The sequence below is a fragment of the Schistocerca piceifrons genome, chromosome 9 (genome assembly GCF_021461385.2).
Source record: "Schistocerca piceifrons isolate TAMUIC-IGC-003096 chromosome 9, iqSchPice1.1, whole genome shotgun sequence".
Classification (NCBI taxonomy): Eukaryota; Metazoa; Arthropoda; class Insecta; order Orthoptera; family Acrididae; genus Schistocerca; species Schistocerca piceifrons.
The window spans coordinates 88,126,058-88,147,592 of NC_060146.1; the positions used below are offsets into that span (position 1 = coordinate 88,126,058).

General features: G+C 44.8%; 1 protein-coding gene across 2 annotated transcripts in view; it reads right to left on the bottom strand.

The window, feature by feature from the left end:
- The window catches only part of LOC124717054 (4-coumarate--CoA ligase 2-like), a 269,113-nt gene that overhangs the window by 83,004 nt on the left and 164,574 nt on the right, over positions 1-21,535 (bottom strand). For both annotated transcript variants that reach the window (XM_047243732.1, XM_047243735.1), the window contains exon 6: positions 17,991-18,154. In XM_047243732.1, the coding sequence (XP_047099688.1) occupies positions 17,991-18,154 (164 nt within the window). The remainder of the gene's footprint in view (positions 1-17,990; positions 18,155-21,535) is intronic.

The following is a 21,535-nucleotide window of genomic DNA, read 5'->3' on the forward strand; positions in this document are numbered from 1 at the left end:
CGTTTACAGGTACCTCACACTGGCAAAACCCGCACTGCAGCGCTCGTCTCCAAGCACAGAGGCGCCTTGGTATCTGCCCCGTCCTTGGGAGGTTAAAAGGCAGCCTGCGTCATACATAAAATAGATTCTAACCTAAGCCAACCTAACCTTACGTCCTCGATCCCGCCAAAAACTGACGAGTGAGATCTGACGCGCCATGACGAAGCTGTGGCCGATTTTATCGTGTGACCTCTGGCGACGGCCTCTGACGACCTTTGTCGCAGCCACTCCAACCGCAGCCTAAATTTACCACACGTGAAACATATTCAGTAGCTCTCATCTTCACTGAAGATATGTCCAACTAATGAAACACAAAATGCCCATTTTCTTAACACTGGCCGGCCGAAGTGGCCGTGCGGTTAAAGGCGCTGCAGTCTGGAGCCGCAAGACCGCTACGGTCGCAGGTTCGAATCCTGCCTCGGGCATGGATGTTTGTGATGTCCTTAGGTAAGTTAGGTTTAACTAGTTCTAAGTTCTAGGGGACTAATGACCTCAGTAGTTGAGTCCCATAGTGCTCAGAGCCATTTGAACCATTTTTGAATCTTAACACTGTTGTGGATAAATAAGATAAGAGGGAAAAATTTGTAATTCTACAACTGGATGAAATTTTCCTTAAACCCTTTATACAGTTTAAGGGTGGACACTTCATGGATTTGCAGGAAATAATACCCCATCTGAGCCAAAAACTGTGCTTGCCTTTTTTACATCTTCTTTATATGGCAGTTTCAAAGTTCACTTGATTCCTGTCAAACAGTTGTCAGTCTCACATCTTCACAAGTTAACACTTAATGTGTTGCATTTCCTTTCTCCTAGTGGTTTGACTGTTATTATATCTGATAACAACAGAATCAATAGGAATATGTTTTCACTCTTTGTAAAAAATTCCAGCAGTCCATATTCCTTCCTGTCATGTGGTTCTCTTGTGTTTCTAATGTTTGACACTGTTCATTTATTAAAAAGTATTTGGAACAACTGGCTGAACCAGAGGGTAAGTGACAGAACCCTTCAGTTTCTCCATTTTCATTCAACATCCAATGACCTGTTAATGGCCAAATTTTCAGATATTAAGAATCTATGCAGAAAAGAACTGAACAAGCTCCTTGGTTGATTTATAAATCAGTGTATCCCAGTGGCTTATAGAGACACAATATCAACCTTGTATGCCATATTTTTAATGACAAAACATTTGCAGGCTTGAAAGCTGAAAATGGTGAAAATTCAGGAACTGTACATTTTGTTGAAATTTTTCTCCATTGGTGGAATAATATTAATGTTAAGAACTGCACAAAGAGAATTCACAAACAAAATGAATTGTCTCTTCGTTTCGTTAATGCTTCTGATGACAGGCTTCAGTTTCTTGACAAATTTTTGGCATGGTTAGACAGAAGGGGTTTGAGCACTACCAACTGTCCAACTACAGAGACACATCAAGCACTGTATGATAGTTCTTCTGTTACTTCAGAAAGTGCCAATGTTCTTTCAGTAGTGTAGTGTGAGGTACCTCCTGACAGGAAAACTACAGACTGATAACTTGGAGTCATAGCTTAGTGGGTATCGTCAATTATCAGGTGGGAACTGCAATGTTTCTGTACCCTAGGTATCTGAGTCTGGAAAGAAGATGCTTATCATGAGTGTATTGGGAATAAACTCTGCAGAATAAGGCCCAGTAAAATTTTCTCGAGAAGTAATGAATGATGTGAGCATCTCACATGTAATGTTTCTGGATGTTGACATGACTCCATTTGTGAGTGTGTTGAACAATTTAAGCATAGAAAAAGTTGAAGTGGACCAGCCTGCATTTTGTGGTCATGCAGTATACAAAACAGCACAATTGCTCAGTTGTAAAACATGCAGTTATGAGCTTTTATTATCCAAAGAGCATGAAACAAAATTCTCTCTTGTAAAAATCAAAAGCAGCAACTACAGAATCTGGCTAACCAACGAGTTGATTGATGCATTCCTCCTAGAATATTTGTAGCAGACTACTGTTTCTGTGGGAAACCACTTACTGATGTCTACAAAAAATTGGTAACATATTGCTAAACAGTTACATCAAACTCCAAAATGATCATTTAATATCTTCCAAGAAGGAAATTAATAGAAAATTAAACACATAGCTTTTGACACAAAATTGTAAAACTACCTATATATTTTGACTGGAAAGGAAGCGTCTTTTAATTTCAAGAACTTTATGTTGTCACTGTCTTGCACATACCCATATTTTTTATTGTTTATCGTATTTCCAATTTAGTTTTTTGCTGTGTGGTTTTCCTTGCCCATTGGAATGTACCATGTAAAATGTGTACCAAAGAAATGTTTGTCATTATTAATCTATTACTGGAAATGTAAATTAGTATTTGTCCCTCCTTTTAACTTTGCTCTGTAATCCAAGTTAACAAAACAGCGGCAACAGCATTATTACTTGTACATGTTTGCATATCCACCACACACCACATTTCCCATGCACTGTTTGAACTTGCATATGGTCACGCCCCACACATAAAACATAGAGAATTTTTTTATCCAATACTGTTCCAAATTGTAGACCTTTACAAGTTGTTTAAGGAAAAAGGACATCACATCAAGCTGATAAATCATTTTCATTGCAGCAGTATTTCAAATTGTGCCATAGATGTCACAGAACAAGCTTTGGTATGCTTGCAGCATGTTCTACAGTTTGTAACAGTGTATTATAGACTAAAATTATTGGTTTCATATAATGACCACAGGTTTTAAAAACTATTTCTGTCACCTACTGAGTTCTGGCAGAGCACAAGGCGACTACTTTTTTTCTATCCATGACCTGAATCCTTTAAATCTGTGATTGGCAAGTGTTGGGACGTGACCACTAAGAAATAATCTATAATACGTCCACACATTTAAGTTTTAAAAAATAATGACTCAGTCATACAGGTCCTACACACAGGTACTTCACTCTGTCTAGGAAACACTGGAAAAATAATTTAAACATTGTATATGATCTGCGATTTAAAAAAAGAGCCATTTAAAATATTGATGAACAATATATAAAATATATTCTTACTGCATTATAGTCATATAACAAGATGTAAAACATAATGTAGTGCAGATGCTAGAAACTGTTATGTTAGTTTGTCATTACCTAGGAACGAACATGATTATACATTTCAGGTAATGTTAGACTGAAATAATGGCAAGTCAGGAAATAGTGTTAACTGCTTGCTTGCTGAACATATCCGTAAATCTCTGGTAAGAAACGTCGTAATATGCTGCAGCGAAGTTTCGAGAGACTATTTTCTTTATTGGAATGATATCCACCAAAAAGAAACTGATTACGAATTAGTAGACAAGCTGTCAAGTTGTCTGCTCACAGCGAAATCTAAACTGCAACCTTGGCCTAGGCGGCCTGCTGACGTCACAGGCTACAACGTTGACAGCTAGACGGCTCCAGCGTCTAACACGGGCGGCCGTGAGTCATTCCCCGTCACTCGCCATCTACATGGTCCAGTCACATTGTCATCAAAGCAGGCTTATGCTAGGTCACTGAGACCTGCTAGACAGCCCCAGCATCTAACACGGGCAGCCGTGAGTCATTCCCCGTCACTCGCCGTCCGGTCACATTGTCATCAAAGCAGGCGTGCGCTAGACCACTAAGATCTGCTAGACGGCACTGGCGTCTAACATGGGAGGCCATGAGTCATTCCCCGTCACTCGCTGTCTACACTGTCCAATCACATTGTCATCGAAGCGGCACACACTTGGTCACTAAGATCTGCTAGATGGCCCCGGCATCTAAGATGGGAGGCCGTGAGTCATTCCTTGTCACTCGCCGTCTACACGGACCAGTCAAATTGTCATTGAAGTGGGCGCGCGTTTGGCCACTAAGATCTGCTAGACGGCCCCAGTGTCTAACACGGGCAGCTGTGTGTCATTCCCCATCACTCACCGTCTACATGGCCCGGTCACATTGTCATCAAAGTGGGCGTGTGTTTGGCCACTAAGATTTGCTAGACAGTCCCAGTGTCTAACATGGATGGCCATGAGTCATTCCCCGTCACTCGCCGTCTACACGGTCCGGTCACATTGTCATTGAAGCGGGCACATGCTTGGCCACTAAGATCTGCTAGACGGCCACGGCGTCTAACACGGGCGACCATGAGTCATTCCCCATCACACGGTGTCTACACTGTCCCGTCACATTGTCATCGAAGTGGGGGTGTCCTTGGCCACTAAGATCTGCTAGACGGCTCCAGCATCTCACACAGGAGGCCGTGAGTCATTCCCCATCACCTTGTCATCAAAGCAGGCGTACGCTAGGCCACTGAGACCTGCTAGACAGCCCCAGCATCTGACACGGGTGGCCGTGAGTCATTCCCTGTCACTTACTGTCTAGACAGTCCGGTCACATTGTCATCAAAGCAGGCGTGCGCTAGACCACTAAGATCTGCTAGACAGCACTGGCGTCTAACTTGGGAGGCCATGAGTCATTCCCGGTCACTCGCCGTCTACACGGTCCAGTCACATTGTCATTGAAGCGGGCACATGCTTGGCCACTAAGATCTGCTAGACGACCCCGGCATCTAGGACGGGAGGCCATGAGTCATTCTCCATCACTCGCCGTCCACACGGTCCAGTCAAATTGTTATTGAAGTGGGCGCGCTTTTGGCCACTATGATCTGCTAGACGACCCCAGTGTATAATACGGGCGGCTGTGTGTCATTCCCCATCACTCGCTGTCTACATTGTCTGGTCACATTGTCATCGAAGTGGGCGTGTGTTTAACCACTAAGATTTGCTAGACGGTCCCAGTGTCTAACATGGATGGCCATGAGTCATTCCCCGTCACTCGCCGTCTAGACAGTCCAGTCACATTGTCATCAAAGCAGGCATGCGCTAGACCACTAAGATCTGCTAGATGGCACTGGTGTCTAATATGGGAGGCCATGAGTCACTCCCTGTCACTCGCTGTCTACACTGTCCACTCACATTGTCATCGAAGTGGGCGCGCTTTTGGCCACTAAGATCTGCTAGACGGTCCCAATATCTAATATGGGCAGCTGCGAGTCATTCCCCGTCGCTCGCCGTCTACACGGTCCGGTCACATTGGCATCAAAGCTGGCGCGCACTTGGCCACTAAGATCTGCCAGCCACGTGGCCCATTACACGTCGCTAGGCAAACTGGAAGGTAAACCACGGGACAACGCAGCGCGTGCAGCCAAGGACATATATAGGACACTGCAGCGTGAGTCACAGCACTTGACACTACAGGTCTTACGAGCTTCAGCGACCTTCTCCGGCGGGGACGAAGTTGCTATTTCGTACGAGTTTAATTGTGCTTAACGGCCCAATCTAAAACAGTGAAGCTCTCGATATCACATCACAAAGTTAAGATCTTTATTGGGTATCTTTTGATTGGCATTTGGTTTTGGAGGACTTGGGATCAAGTAAAGCAGAAGGGAAGGATAATACTCTATCGGAATTTCTAAAATCATTCGGGTAGGTTGCAACGAAACGACTATTCGCTTTGGTGTGTAGAATATATGAGACTGGCAATGTACCATAAAACTTTCAGAAAAGAACATCATCCACACAATTCTGAAGATTGCAAAAGGCTACAAGTCCGAGAATTATAGCGAAGTCAGATGAAGAACTCATGCAGCCAAGTTGCTGACAAGAATAATATACAGAAGAATAGAAAAGATAACTGAAGATCTGTTACAAGACGATCAGTTTGGCTTTAGTATAGGTAAAGACACCAGACAGGCAGGTCTAACCTTGCGGTTTACAACAGAAGCTACAATGAAGAAAAACCAGGACAGGTTCATAGGATTTGTCGATCTGGAAAAAGTGTTCGACTATGTCAAATGCAGCAAAAAGTTCGAAAATGTGAGGAAAGTGGGGTGTAGGAAAAGGTGGGTAATACACAATGTGAGTATTTACAAGAACCAAGAGGAAACAATAAGAGTGGAAGACTAAGAACGAAGTGTTGGCATGAAAAGGGATGTCTAACAGAGACGTAGTCTTTCACCCCAACAGTTCAATCTGTACATCGAAGAAGCAATGAGGGAAATAAAAGAATGGTTTGAGAGTGGGATTAAAATTCAAGACCAAAATGTGTCAGTGATAAGATTCGCTGACGACATTGCTATTCTGTGTGAAACTGAACAGGAATTACAGGATGGGTTGTATGGAATGAAAAATAAAATAAGTACAGAATATGGATTGAAAGTAATTCGAAGAAAGACGAAAGTAATGAGAAGTAGCTGAAATGAGAAGAACTAGAAACTTAACATAAGAATTGGGGATTACGAAGTAGACGAAGTTAAGCAATTCTGTTACCTAGGCAGCAAAATAACCCACAACGGACAGAGCAAGGAGGACATAAGAAGTAAACTAGCACTGGCAAAAACGGCATGCTTGGTCAAACATAGGCCTTAATTGAGCAAGTCCTTTCTGAGAACGTACGGTTGGAGTGCAGCATAGTATGGCAGTGAGACATGTACTGTGGGAAAATTGGGACAGAAGAGAATAGAGCATTTGAGATGTGGTGCTACGGAAGAATGTTGAAAGTTGGGTAGACTGATAGGGTAAGGGCAGTTAAGCGCTGCCGGGCGTGGCCGGCACTTGGATGGGTGACCATCCGGGCCGCTATGCGCTGTTGTCATTTTTCGGGGTGCACTCAGCCTCGTGTTGCCAATTGAGAAGCTATTCGACCGAATAGTAGCGGCTCCGGTCAAAGAAAACCATCATAACGACTGGGAGAGCGGTGTGCTGACCACACGCCCCTCTCATTCGCATCCTCACCTGAGGATGACACGGAGGTCGGATGGTCCCGATGGGTCACTTGTGGCCTGACGACGGAGTGGTTTTCGATAGGGTAAGGAATGAGGAGGTTCTCCGCAGAATCGGCGAGGGAAGGAACAGGTGGAAACGCTGACAAGAAGAATGTGCAGGACCACAGGATATTTGTTGAGACATGAGGGAATGACTTCTATGGAACTAGGAGGAACGGTGGAGGGCAAAAACTGCACTTGAAGACACAGGCTGGAATAGATTCAGCATGTACCCATGCGTTCGCCACGTATTTCACGCAAAGCAACTACTATGACGTCGCAGCTTCGTTAGTACGTTGCGAGACGTGTGTTTCTCGTGGGATCCAGCAGCGTGAGGACTATGGTAGACGGTCAAGCCTGTACACTCCGCAGCGTCGCCCGCGCGGTTTCCACACGGCTATTCAAGCAGTGGAAGCGGCTGTGCCATTACCGGAAGTAGTGCTGGTCCCCTTGGACAATTCTCACCTACGTTAATTCCGCCAAGGTGTGCACAGTTCGTGCGTCCTCCCTCCCTCCCACACCACAGCCTTGTGAGCGCCACCCCGGGCGAGGCACGAGCTTGTAGCGCTCTACCTGCTGACGCCTCCCAGTGCCAGGCTACCCGCGGGGTCGGTGACCGCCAGCCACTGGCGTGGCTTCCGGCTGATTCAGAGACACCAATCCACTACGCTGCAACTCAAACCACGAGCCTCAGCCGAAGTTCAAAAACTGGCAGTGCCTGGAAGATGAAGGGGCACAGTTGCCTTCGGCACTACACACTGGGCAACGTAACCAGAGTCACTTTTTGAAATCCCATAATAGTCTCCGATAGCGATACAAAGGTTTGAAATTTGGCTCAAAGGTGCCTCTCAAATCTGCCTATGACCTTCTTCTGTAATTTCACTTCATCCGTCCATGCTACGAGGGACGATACGAAGACAAAATATATGTATATTGACAGACTTTGAGTACGGAATTGTGGTTAGTGATAAAAGTATGGGCCATTAATTCCATTTCGGAAATCGTTCGGAAATTTAATGCTGGTACTGCGAACGAGCAGGCCGTTGTGACCGAGCGGTTCTAGGCGTTTCACTCCGGAACCGCGCTTCTGTTACGGTCGTAGGTTGGGGCATGAACGTGTGTGATGTCCTTAGGTTCGTTAGGTTTAAGCAGTTCTAAGTCTAGGGGACTGATGACCTCAGATGTTAAGTCCCATAGTGCTCAGAGCCATTTGAACCATTTTTTACTGCGAACGACTGAAAGCAAGGGGAAACTGTAGTGGCGTGGCAAGACATCCAAGCCACTCGGAGGTAGCCGAAAGGCACGCGTTAAGCTCACGCAGATTGGCGTGAGGTCTGGAACAAGGTAAAGTAATTATCCTATAAAGAAAAGAACGTAGTTCTTGGAATACTTAACTTTAATCCACAATTGGAGAACATTGCTCTTGTTTAGACATTATTACACTGAATATAAACGGGTAATGGCGCCTTGCTAGGTCGTAGCAAATGACGTAGCTGAGGGCTATGCTAACTATCGTCTCGGCAAATGAGAGCGTATTTGTCAGTGAACCATTGCTATTAACGTCGGCTGTACAACTGGGGCGAGTGCTAGTAAGTCTATCTAGACCTGCCGTGTGGCGGCGCTCGGTCTGCAATCACTGACAGTGGCGACACGCGGGTCCGACGTATACTAACGGACCGCGGCCGATTTAAAGGCTACCACCTAGCAAGTGTGGTGTCTGGCGGTGACACCACAGAAACTACAGTCGTAATATTTACCGAATACATGTAGCTTTACTGTATGGTTTAATGATGATGGCATCCTCTTGGGTAAAATATTCTGGAGGTAAAATAGTCACCGATTCGGATCTCCGGGCCGGGACTACTCAGGAGGAGGTAGTTATCAGGAAAAACAAAACTGGTGTTCTAAGGTTCAGAGCGTGGAATGTCAGATATCTTAATCGGGCCGTTAGGTTAGAAAATTTAAAAAGGGAAATGCATAGGTTAAAGTTAGATATAGTGGGAATTAGTGAAGTTTGGTGGCAGGAGGAAGAGGCTTCTGGTCATGTGAATACAGGGTTATAAATACAATATGAAATGGGGGTGATGCAAGAGTAGCTTTAATAATGAATGAAAAAATAGGTACGCGAATAAGCTACTATGAATAACATAGTGAACGCGTTATTGTAGCCAAGATAGGCGGGAAGCCCACACCCACCACAGTAGCACAAGTTTATATGCCAACCAGCTCCGCAGATGACGAGGAGAATGAGGGAATGTATGATGAGATAAAACGAATTATTCAGATAGTTAAGGGAGACGAAACTTTAATAGTCATGGGTGACTGGAAAAGGAAGAGAAGGAAAAGTAGTAGCTGAATATGGACTGGGGGAAAGAAATTAAAGGCGAAGTTCTCTGGTAGAATTTTGCGCAGAGCATAATTTAATGATAGCCAACACATGGTTTAAGAATCATGAAAGAATATTGTATATGTGAAAGAGACCTGGAAACACCGGAAGGTTTCAGACTGATTATATAATTGTAAGACAGAGATTTCAGAACCAGGTTTTAAATTGTAAGACATTTCCAGGGGCAGATGTGGACTCTAACCACAATTTACTGCTTATGGCCTGCAGATTAAAAATTAAGAAACTGCAAAAAGGCAGGATTTTAAGGAGATTAGACCTGGATAAACTGAACGAAACACAGGTTGTAGGCGTTTCAGAGGGAGCATTAGGGAACGATTGACAAGAACAAGGGAAAGGAATACAGTAGAAGAAGAATGGGTAGCTTTGAGAGATAAACTAGTGAAGTCAGCAGAGAATCAAGAGGTAAAAAGGTGAGGATTAGTAGAAAACCTTGGGTAGCACAAGAGATGGAAGGAGAAAATAAAAAAAGCAATAAATGAAGCCGGCTAAAGGCAAATCGTCTAAAAAATGAGATCGACAGGAAGTGCAAAAAGGCTAAGCAGAAATGGCTAGAGGACAAATGTAAGGATGTAGAAGCATATATCACTAGGGGTAAGGAAGATGCCGCCTCAAAGAAAATTAGAGAGACCTTTGGAGAAAAGAGAACCACCTGTAAGAATATCAAGAGCTCAGATGGAAAACCAGTCCTGAGCTAAGAAGGGAAAGCAGAAAGGTGGAAGGAGTATGTAGAGGGCCTATACAAGGGATATATACTTCAAGGCAGTATTATGGAAATTGAGGAGGACGTAAATGAAGATGATAAGGAAGATAGTGCGTGAAGAATTTGACAGAGCTCTGAAAGACTTAAGTAGACTACGTTCCGTTAGAGCTACTGATAGCCTTGGCAGAGCCAGCCATGACAAAACTCTTCCATCTGGTGAGCAAGATGTATGAGACTGGCGAAATACCTTCAGACTTCAAGAAGAATATAATAATGCCATTTCCAAACAAAGCTGGCACTGTCAGATGTGAAAATTACCGAATTATCAGTTTAATAAGTCACGGTTGAAAAATACTAACACGAAGCCTTTACAGAAGAATGGCAAAACTGGTAGAAGCCGACCTTGGGAATATCAGTAACGATTCACGAGAAATGTAGGAACATGCGAAGCAATACCATCTCATAGAATATAGGTCAAGGAAAGGCAAAACTACGTTTGTAACATTTGTAAACTTAGAGAAAGCTTTTGACAATTTTGACTGGAATACTCTCTTTCAAATTCTTAAGGTAGGAGGGAGCGAAAGTACATTTACAATTTGTACAGAAACTACAGGGCAGTTATAAGAGTGGAGGGGCACGAAAGGGAAGCAGATGTTGAAAAAGGAGTGATTCAAATGGTTCAATTGGCTCAAAGCACTATGGGACTTAACATCAGTCCCCTAGACTTAAAGTGGTTCAAATGGCTCTGAGCACTATGGGACTCAACTTCTCAGGTCATTAGTGCCCTAGAACTTAGAACTAGTTAAACCTAACTAACCTAAGGACATCACACACATCCATGCCCGAGGCACGATTCGAACCAGCGACCGTAGCGGTCTCGCGGTTCCAGACTGCAGCGCCTAGAACCGCACGGCCACTTCGGTCGGCCCCCTAGACTTAGAAATACTTAAACCTAACTAACCTAAGGACATCACACACATCAATGCCCGAGGCAGGATTTGAACATGCGACCGTAGCAGCAGCGGGCTCCGGACTGAAGCTCCTAGAACCGCTCGAACACAGCGGCCGGCGAAAAAGGAGTGAGACAGGGCTGTAGCCTATCCTTGATGTTATTCAATCTGGTATTGAACAATTAGTAAAGGAAACAAAAGATAAATTTGGAGTAGGAATTAATGTTTGGGGAGAAGAAATAAAAATTTAGATCCTTGCTGATGATATTGCAATTCTGTCAGAGACAGCAAAGGACTTGGAAGAGCAGCTGAACGGAATGAACAGTATCTTGAAAGGAGGATATAAGATGAACATCAACAAAAGCAAAACAGGGATAATGGAATGTTATCGAATTAAATCTGACGGAAATAGATTAGGAAAAAAGACACTTAAAGTAGTAGATTAGTTTTGCTATTTGGGAAGCAAATTAACTGATGCTGGTCCTAGTAGAGAGGATATAAAATGTAGACTGGCAATGGCAAGAAAGCGTATCTGAAGAAGAGAAATTTGTTAGGATCGAGTATAGATTTAAGTGTCAGAAAGTCCTTTCTGAAACTATTTGTATGGAGTATAACCATGTGTGGAACTGAAACATGGACAATAAACGGTTTAGACAAGGAGAGAATAGAAGCTTTTGAAGAAGATTAGATGGATAGATCACGTAACTAATGAGGAGGTACTGAATGGAATTGGGGAGAAGAGGAATTTGTGGCACAACTTGACTAGAAGAAGGGATCGGTTGGTAGGACACGTTCTGAGGCATCAAGGGATCACCAATTTAGTATTAGCGTGGATGGTAAAATCCGTAGAGGGAGAGCAAGAGAGGAATACAGTAAGCAGATTCAGACGGATGTAGGTTACAGTAGTTACTCGGAGATGAAGAGGCTTGCACAGGATAGAGTAATGTGGAGAGCTACATCAAACCAGTCTTTGGACTGAAGACCACAACGAGAACATATCAGCAGTATGGTTCAATATTTCTGCAGGGAACTTGTAATGACTTGTTGAGTCCATGCCACATCGAGCCGCTGCTCTACGCTGAGCAAATGGGGGTCCGACACGATATTAGGCGGTATCCCACCTCAGTGTATTGCCAACAATAAATATACGAACAGCTGTGTTCTCATCTCTGATTTATTCCAGAGGCAACCGCGTTTCGACATTCCATTATGCCACCACCAGGGCCTCTATGGTAACATAGTGACTGAACTTACGTTCCCAGACAAAAAACATACAAAAGCGAACGATTATCCACACCATCATATGTAACATTGCAGTACGCTCGCAAGCAGCGATGGTCCCGACCACAATGCTCCAAATCTTCTCAACGAGGAGAAATCTGGCGACCTTGCTGACCAAGGTAGGATTCGACAAGCACGAGACAAGCAGTAAAAACTCTCGCCGTGTGCGGGCGGGCATTATCTTGCTGAAATGAAAGCTCGAGGGGCAACAGAACATGCCGTAGAATATCGTGGACGTACCGCTGAGCTGTAAGGGTGCCGCGGTTCATAACTGAAGGGGACCATCACACCTGTTTCTCAGGCTATAATGGCGGGCACGGCGACATTCAGGTTGGTATCCCGCCACTGTCTGGTGGGCCCTCAGACACGTCTCCGCGTTCGAAGTAGGATCCCAGTAAATGTGATTCCAGGCCGAAGAGGTCTGGAGACGCCCAGGATAGAGGCGGGCCACCAACCCGACTGTCGCCCGCCATACAGCCCAAGAACAAGCAGTGACGGTCTGGGGTGCCCTTTCTCTTCGTAGTAGGACTCCCTTTGGTTGACCTGTGTCAACAATATTCTACGGCCCAGTTCCTGCCTTTCATGGCAGGCCATCATGGGTTTATTTTTCAGCAAGGTAATGGCCGCCCGCACACAAGAGTTTCTACTCTTCGCCTTCATATTTGCCAAAGCCTAATACGTCCAGCAAGGTCGCTGGATGTCTCCCCAATGAAGAGCGTTTGGAGCATCATGGGCAGGACTATATAAGGCTCCAAATGAACAGAATTAGCCACGATATCCCTTAGAAGGAGCATCAAGAAACTCTATCAATCAATGCCAAGCTGAATAACTGCTTACAAACGGCCAGAGATGGACGAACGTATTACTGACTAGCTCAATTTGTGAAGTTCTTTCTCTGGAATAAATCACCAAAGTTTTCTGAAATTTTAATTATTTGTTTGTCCATGTACATCACATGCACCTATTTCCAATCCCTTCAGGTAATTCTTTGGAGGTGCTTCGTTTTTTTGCCTTAGAGTATATTTATGTGGGCTGCGTCACCCGACATGTACAATCGTCCAGTCTTCTAGTCACGATAAGTGCGAGCAGACCAAAGCCCGTAAGCAGTCTTCGACAGCCATCGCTCGTCCACCTGCTCAGTATTTCTTTATTGGACTTAGAAGAATTTCTTGGATTTGTCTGTCACCAAATTAGTACTTTGATTCAGAGTGATTACTTGTCAGACGTTTTACTTAACGTCACATGTCATCCAAATGAGAGTTAACCCTAGGACGCTCAAGCCTTTTATTCTAACTTGGATGCCTAGGAGGGGGGGGGGGGGGGGGGGGTCGCCCACAGTTATTAAATAAGTTTACTGACGAAAAATTACAACTTTCAAAATGGTTTATGTATTTTAACTAAGGTATCGGTTTAATAATGTTGTTAATTGATATAAATATTGGATTGAGTGAATAAAAAATTGACATATTACAATACAATATACAGATGTGTTCGTATACAATAGACTACTCTGGGGCAAGAGACACACTTCACAATTTTTTCTGAATGTGTGTTACACACATGTTTATGACACTGTCCACAATACTGTTTTGGTTTACTTAGATTGATGTACTTCTGCTTCTTTGTTTTAGCATTTGTTACACAAATATGGCACCGACCTTCCCCTGCAGGAGGCTGACGTGCTCCTGTTGTCACTTCTTTGATTTTCTTTTGTAGAATAGTCTCCGTTCATTGAACAATTTGGTTAGAACCCTCTTGCATTGGCACTTCTTTCTTCTACCTGCAATTGCACTAGTTCCAATCCAGCTTGCAGAAGATAAAGTTTCCGTTTGTTGTGTTTCTCTTCATTCCATTTTGGATGTTGCTGGATGAATATGGTGGTTGCATTATTAGCACAATTGTCGATGAGAGAGTAAAATACAGATAGAGCCCATCTCTTGGTTCCCCTCTTGCAGGTGTACATACGCGCCATTTGATCAATGGTATCAATTCCACCTTTAGTGGAATTATAATATGCATTTATCTCGGTTTTATTCTGCTCTCCTCCAACAGTGCCTTTATCTTGGTCCATTGTTGTCAACATCAGTAAGTTTTTACTTGGTTTCGTTTTTGCTGTGTAGGGCACCAAAGTCACTGGAGGCCTACGTGTTGGGAACTGCACTAACTCACTGCAAGTTTATAAGATAAATAACTGGTGACTGCCATCAACGATCACTTCCTCTGAAAGTAAACCGATTGTTGTGAATATCAAGAATACCAACCAACAAGAAACTAACTTGCACTGTTGTAGAGATGAAAAATACGAAATCCTACTAAGACAATTTTCTATAGCATGGAAGCCTAAGGGGGGCGGGGAGGGGGGGGGTGTTAGACCCATAATAAGTTTATTTATTTTTTCTTTCAAAGCAGGAATTTTCTATAAAAAAATGTTACTAACGTTTCATAAAATAGCCAACAAACAATAACTCAAAGGAGGGAATATGTAGTATGAAAGTTACTTGGGCAAAAGCCGGGGACATAAAAAAATTATGGGTTCAAGAAAACCCCCCTTAGGCGTCCTAGGGTTAAGTGTTGTGTATTACCGATTCCGCTATAAAAAAGTGAACTATGACCAATCACTTAGTAGATGAGTTAGTCTTCTCCCTTAGTACGACTGATACGTTAACCATCACGTTCATGTCACCAAGGCCGGAATAACCAAATTCGAGACGAGCAGGAGGAGAGGTCCTGGAAAGTGGTGGCAGGGGTGAGAAGTCAAGCCGCGACTTCAGTGTTGTGGCCAGGTGAGCTAGGTTTCTCAGTTAAGGATCCATGGCGTGAACAGCCTGACTGTGGAGATCTCACAGATTCTCGATTGGGTTTAAATCCGTGGAGTCTGGTGGCCAGGGTAATACAGTAAAACCGTCCTTGTTCTCTTCAAACCACACACGTACACTACGAGCTGTGTGACATGTTGCATTGTCCTACTGGTAGGAGGCACCGTGACGAGAAAAAAGAAACTACACATAGGGATGGACATGGTCTCCAAGGACAGATGCTTACTTGTGATGATCCGTTGTGCATTCCAGAATGTTAGGTAATCGCACAAATACATTCCTCAGACCATAATACTCCCTCTTTCGGCGTGGACCCTTTCCACAATTGTCGCAGGAGTTACCTTTCACATGTTTCACACTGTACACTCCAACAGTCATCTATCGATGGAGCATAAAACGTGATTCATCTCAAAAGACCACCTTTCGTCATTCAGTCGACGTCCAGTTGCGGCATTGGGTTGCAAATTCCAACACAGCAGTCATTCTGGCTGCATGAACTGGGCGCTTGCTGGGCAGCAACGATCGCTCAACGAACATTGAAGAGACACTATCGGTAGTTCCATAGTTCATCTGCCTGGTCAATTCTCATCTGTTGAACATCTATTCACCAATACATATCTCTCAAGCCATCATGAATGACCAGTGGTGCACCACAGTTGCTTCAGTGCCAGATTGGGTAGCGCAATTTTGCCATACTTTAACAATAGTGGCAAACGAACAGTTTATAAACTTAGCCATTTCGGAAGTGCCGATGTCCTTTTGTATGTCAGATAAATTGTTTCCACATTACGAAAACGACTGCACAGTTTCCACAATCCCCTGAGACCATTTATCTACCCTCCACTGCTAGTGGTGCACAGGCGTAAGCTGGCGCCAGCACATCACGTGGCAAAAAAATTGCAAGGAGATCGATTGAGGCTAAAGACAGACTCGCAAGAAAAGGGCCGCCAACGCCCTCTTGGTCGCCAGTATTTAGATTGGCCCCGCAGACTGCAGGGTCCAGTCACTTCCAGTCTGTCACAACCCACACATTCAGTTTGAGTCAGTCATCCAGAGTCAATGAGTCGAGTCATGAGTCTCAGCCCAGTGGGAGTCGCAGTCACAATTAGCTCAGCCTCTGGCTCAGAGTCAGTCAGTACCTAACGACCAGATTAGTCTACATAGCGGACTTGTACTTAACCAGCATGCACAAAGAGCTTGTACAACAACACCTGGACTAAGTTCACGTTCTTATGAATAAAGGACCCTGTTAATTCATGCATGCAGTTCGTGTGATAGAAAGAGGACACAGGGCATCAAGCAAACATCCTCTCCTTGCTTCCCATGGTACAAGTCTACAGTGACAACGAGACGACACAAAAAGTGGTCTGTGAGTGGTTACCGCACGTTGACGTAGAACAAAGGCTGTGGTCACATTAATGTGACTGGACGACGTAAACTGATGAGCCAAAACATTATGACCAGCTGTTTAATAGCTTGTTGGGCCATCTTCGTGACGCAGTATATCACCGATTCTGCGTCTCATCAATTTCCAGATCGTCTGTAGATTTGCGGAGCTATGTGCACCAGTTGTCTACGGAAAAGTCATGTAGTTCCCACAAATGACTGGTCACTGATTCGTATACACGGTGGCGGCTCTTGATAGCGACCCAATTGGGAAATGTCGGATTCAGATCAGATGAATTTGATGGCGAATACATTACCGTGATTTCACTACCATGCTCCTAGAACCACTGTAGCACGATCCTGGCTTCGAGACACAGACAACTGTACTGCTGAAAAATAACATCATCGTCATGGTGCACACGAAACATGAATGAATGCAGTGGTTCACAGCTGCCAGCTTGTCTTCAATTAGAACTATAGGTCCCACGCAAGCGCAGGAGAATGTCTTTAGTAGCATAACATTGAGCCCGCTGGCCTGCGTCAGTGGGACGCTGCACGTTTCGAAGCACCCGTTCACTTGGATGATTGGATTTGCGGAAACGACCATCGACCTGGTGCAGCAAAAACGTGATTCATCCGACGAGACGACATGTTTCCAGTGATACATGGTCCAATCTCGATGATCCGGAGCCCACTGCAATCGTAACTGACGATGTCGTTGAGACAACGTGTGAGCACGCAGAGATGGTCTGCTGTCGAGCTCCTTGTTCAACAATGTACCCTGCATGCTGTACTTCGAAACACTTGTGCGTCCAACGGCATTGTGCTCTTTCGCCAGAGGTGCCACATATCGGCATCTATCCTACTTTACAGAGCAGACAAGCCTCCAAACCCTTCGTTCTGTGAAGAGTCGTGGACGTCCAACCACTTACCGCCTATTGGTAGTTTCACTGTCCTTCTACCCCTTTCTGTAGATGCTCACTACATTAGCAAAAAATGGTTCAAATGGCTCTGAGCACTATGGGACTAAACGTCTGACGTCATCAGTCCCCTAGAACTTAGAACTACTTAAACCTATCTAACCTAAGGACATCACACACATCCATGCCCGAGGCAGGATTCGAACCTGCGATCGGAGCGGTCACGCGGCTCCAGACTGAAGCGCCTAGAACCGCTCCGCCACACCAGCCGGCAACTACATTAGCAAGTGAACATTCGACCAGCTTCGCCGTTTTCGAGATACTCGTTTACAGGCTCTGCAAAATAATAATCGAGCCTGTGGCGAAGTCACTTATCTCCGTCGATTTCTCCATTTGCAGCGCATATCGTCCCCCATCCGTCTCTGCTGGATTTACATACTTTTCTTACTGCGACAGGAGCCCACAACGCCACAAGGAGGCATCCAACATTGCAGTGGGCAGTGGTTCATAACGTTTTGGCTTATTGTGTATAATCAATATTACATGTGTTGAGTGTTGTAGTATTCTCAGGTCCAGCAAATCTCATTGCTAAAGTGTACCCTACAACAGAGACAGCACCGATCCTGGGAGTTAGCTTACTAGCATTATGAAGCGCAGCGTGTAGAATGGTTGGACCCACCTTGTGCTTGGCCAGAACATCCAGGTAGAGCTGCGGCTCGAATTTCGGCAGCGTGACGAGTTTGGCGCCCAGCGAGAACTTTTGGAGCATCACCACGGACAGCCCGTAGATGTGGAACATGGGCAGCACCACTGGGATGGCGTCGTCGGGACCGCACACGCCATCTGCAAGGTCACCACGGATTGTCCAGAAAGCAGGCCGCCAGGCCTTACTGCAACAACACTCACTACTCCGTGTCACAAATATGCTGTCACAACAAAAATTAGTACAGCCTTTGAGAGGTTTCCAATTCACTCAAGATTCATTGTTACAAGAGTGGTTATGGAGTACATGAAATGATTACATTTATAGGCTGAGCTAACTGTGACTGCGACTCCCACTGGGCTGCGACTGATGACTCCACTTGTTGATTCCCTGGATGACTGACTGGAACTGACTAGGTGGGCGTGTGACAAACTGGAACTGACTGGGCGCTGCAATCCGCGGCGGCGATCTAAATATTTGCGGCCGAGAGGGCGTTGGTGCCGCGTTTCTTGCGAGTCTGTCTTTGGCCTCAATCGATCTCATCACAATCTCTTTGCCGCATGGAATGCTGGCGCCAGATTACACCTGTGTATCACTAGCAGTGGAGGGTAGATAAATGGTCTCAGGGGGTTGTGGAAACTGTGCAGTCGTTTCGTAATGTGGAAACAATTTATCTGACATCCTAAAGGACAAGAAGTTGTGAGGTATCAGGTATTGATCGATGCTGAAACACCCATATTATATGCAGCGTAGCCTCCACAGGCGGAAATACAGGTCCCGACTCTGGCATCCAGATTATCCCCTGGGATATGTTATTTCACACCTGCTCGATCACTTCACATAGTACTGGAAGAGTTGTCGGTTGACGAGTCACATAGGTCACTTCTCATCCCATCATATCCGACACGTATTCGATTGGAGACAAGTCCGGAGATTGCACTGGCCGGGGAAGTTACTGCACGTCTTGTAGAGCACATTGGGTTTCACAGACAGTGTGGATGAGCATTATCCTGTTGGAACATCACACCACCTTCCTATTGCAAGAATGATAAACGAATGGATCTAACAACACTTTTCACGTATTGAGCGCTGGTTAGCGTCCCATCCAGAAACATCAAAACTGAAGGAGAGTTTTAGATTGGTTCATATGGTTCAAATGGCTCTGAGCACTATGGAACTTAACATCTATGGTCACCAGTCCCCTAGAACGTAGAACTACTTAAACCTAACTAACCTAAGGACATCACACACATCCATGCCCGAGGCAGGATTCGAACCTGCGACCGTAGCGGTCACGCGGTTCCAGACTGAAGCGCCTAGAAACGCAAGCCCACAGGCCAGCCAGTTTTAGATTCACATCCCGGGCCATAAGGCCTGAGGTGGAGCCAGTGTGTGTTGGATGGATGGACTCTACGAGACAGCGCTCAACAGGTCTACGCCGTATACCCAAACTACCATCACCAGTGTGCGGGCAGAATCTATTTTAATCGCTGAAGACAACGGCGCGCCATTCCATCTCCCAAGTGAACCTGTGATGGCGCCCATCGAGCCACGCACGTCTATGTTGTGGAAGACGGGCTAGAGGTATCCGTGTACTCCCACTGCTAACAACCAGTTCCCAACAGTCGCAAACCTCGTTGGATACTCGGAAAACTAGTATTTATTTTTTCACTTACGGTGTCAAATTCCTTACTGAAATTTAAGAATATGTCATCCATCTGAGCTCCGTTGTCTACAGCGCTATGTACAATATGGATCAAAAGTATCCGGACACCTGGCGCCCTCCATCGCTAATGCGGGAATTCGATATGGTGTTGGTACACCCTTAGCCTTTATAGCAATTTGCGGCTGACGCCGTTCTCTGCAAAATGATAGCAGCACCAGAAGACTGTAGAGGATCGGTGACACGTGCAGACACTGTCAATTTATGCCGAATGCAAGTGGGCGTAACCGCACATGAATACATGAAGAAATACTTTGCTGTCGGATTACATCATTTGCGACAAATCACTAGAAATAGTAACTACTGTAAAATGTCTGGCAGTAACCATCTGCATTGACCTAAAGTGGAATGACCACATAAAACAAGTTCTAGGGAAAGCAACATTTGCTTACAAAATATAAATAAAGAAATAGAAATTCGTATTTGTTGAAAAGGAGTTTTACTTTAAATACTATCCCACAAACCCATAAAACGTGAAATAAAAGCAAGTCCTGATTGAGACCTGAGGTTCCACTGTCACCAGCAGATGGGTGCACTGTAGAAAACGTGGATAGTTGGAGTTCTTTGAAGAACGAATATCTTCTCTATAAAAGTCTTCAGGTCCAGATTGTATACCGTTTAGGTTCCTTTCAGATTACGCTGATACAATAGCTCCCTACTTAGCAATCATATACAACCGCTCGCTCACCGAAGATCTGTACCTGCAGATTGGAAAATTGCGCAGGTCGCACCAGTGTTTAAGAAGGGTAGTAGGAGTAATCCATCGAACTACAGACCTATATCATCGACGTCGGTTTGCAGTAGGGTTTTGGAGCATATACTGTATTCAAACATTATGAATCACCTCGAAGGGAACGATCTATTGATACGTAATCAGCATGGTTTCAGAAAACATCGTTCTTGTGCAACGCTAGCTCTTTATTCGCACGTAGTAATGGCCGCTATCGACAGGGGATCTCAAGTTGATACCGTATTTCTAGATTTCCGGAAAGCTTTTGACACCGTTCCTCACAAGCGACTTCTAATCAAGCTGCGGGCCTATGGGGTATCGTCTCAGTTGTGCGACTGGATTCGTGATTTCCTGTCAGGACGGTCGCAGTTCGTAGTAATAGACGGCAAATCATCGAGTAAAACTGAAGTGATATCAGGTGTTCCCCAGGGAAGCGTCCTGGGACCTCCGTTGTTCCTGATCTATATAAATGACCTGTTTGACAATCTGAGCAGTTCTCCTAGGTTACTCGCAGATGATGCTGTAATTTACCGTCTAGTAAGGTCATCCGAAGACCAGTATCAGTTGCAAAGCGATTTAGAAAAGATTGCTGTATGGTGTGGCAGGTGACAGTTGACGCTAAATAACGAAAGGTGTGAGGTGATCCACATGAGTTCCAAAAGAAATCCGTTGGAATTCGATTACTCGATAAATAGTACAATTCTCAAGGCTGTCAATTCAACTAAGTACCTGGGTGTGGCTCTGGCTCTGAGCACTATGGGACTTGACATCTATGGTAATCAGTCCCCTAGAACTTAGAACTACTTAAACCTAACTAACCTAAGGACGGCACACAACACCCAGTCATCACGAGGCAGAGAAAATCCCTGACCCCGCCGGGAATCGAACCCGGGAACCCAGGCGTGGTCCTGGGTGTAAAAATTACGAACAACTTCAGTTGGAAAGACCACATAGATAATATTGTGGGGAAGGCGAGCCAAAGGTTGCGTTTCATTGGCAGGACTCTTAGAAGATGCAACAAGTCCACTAAAGAGACAGCTTACACTACACTCGTTCGTCCTCTGTTAG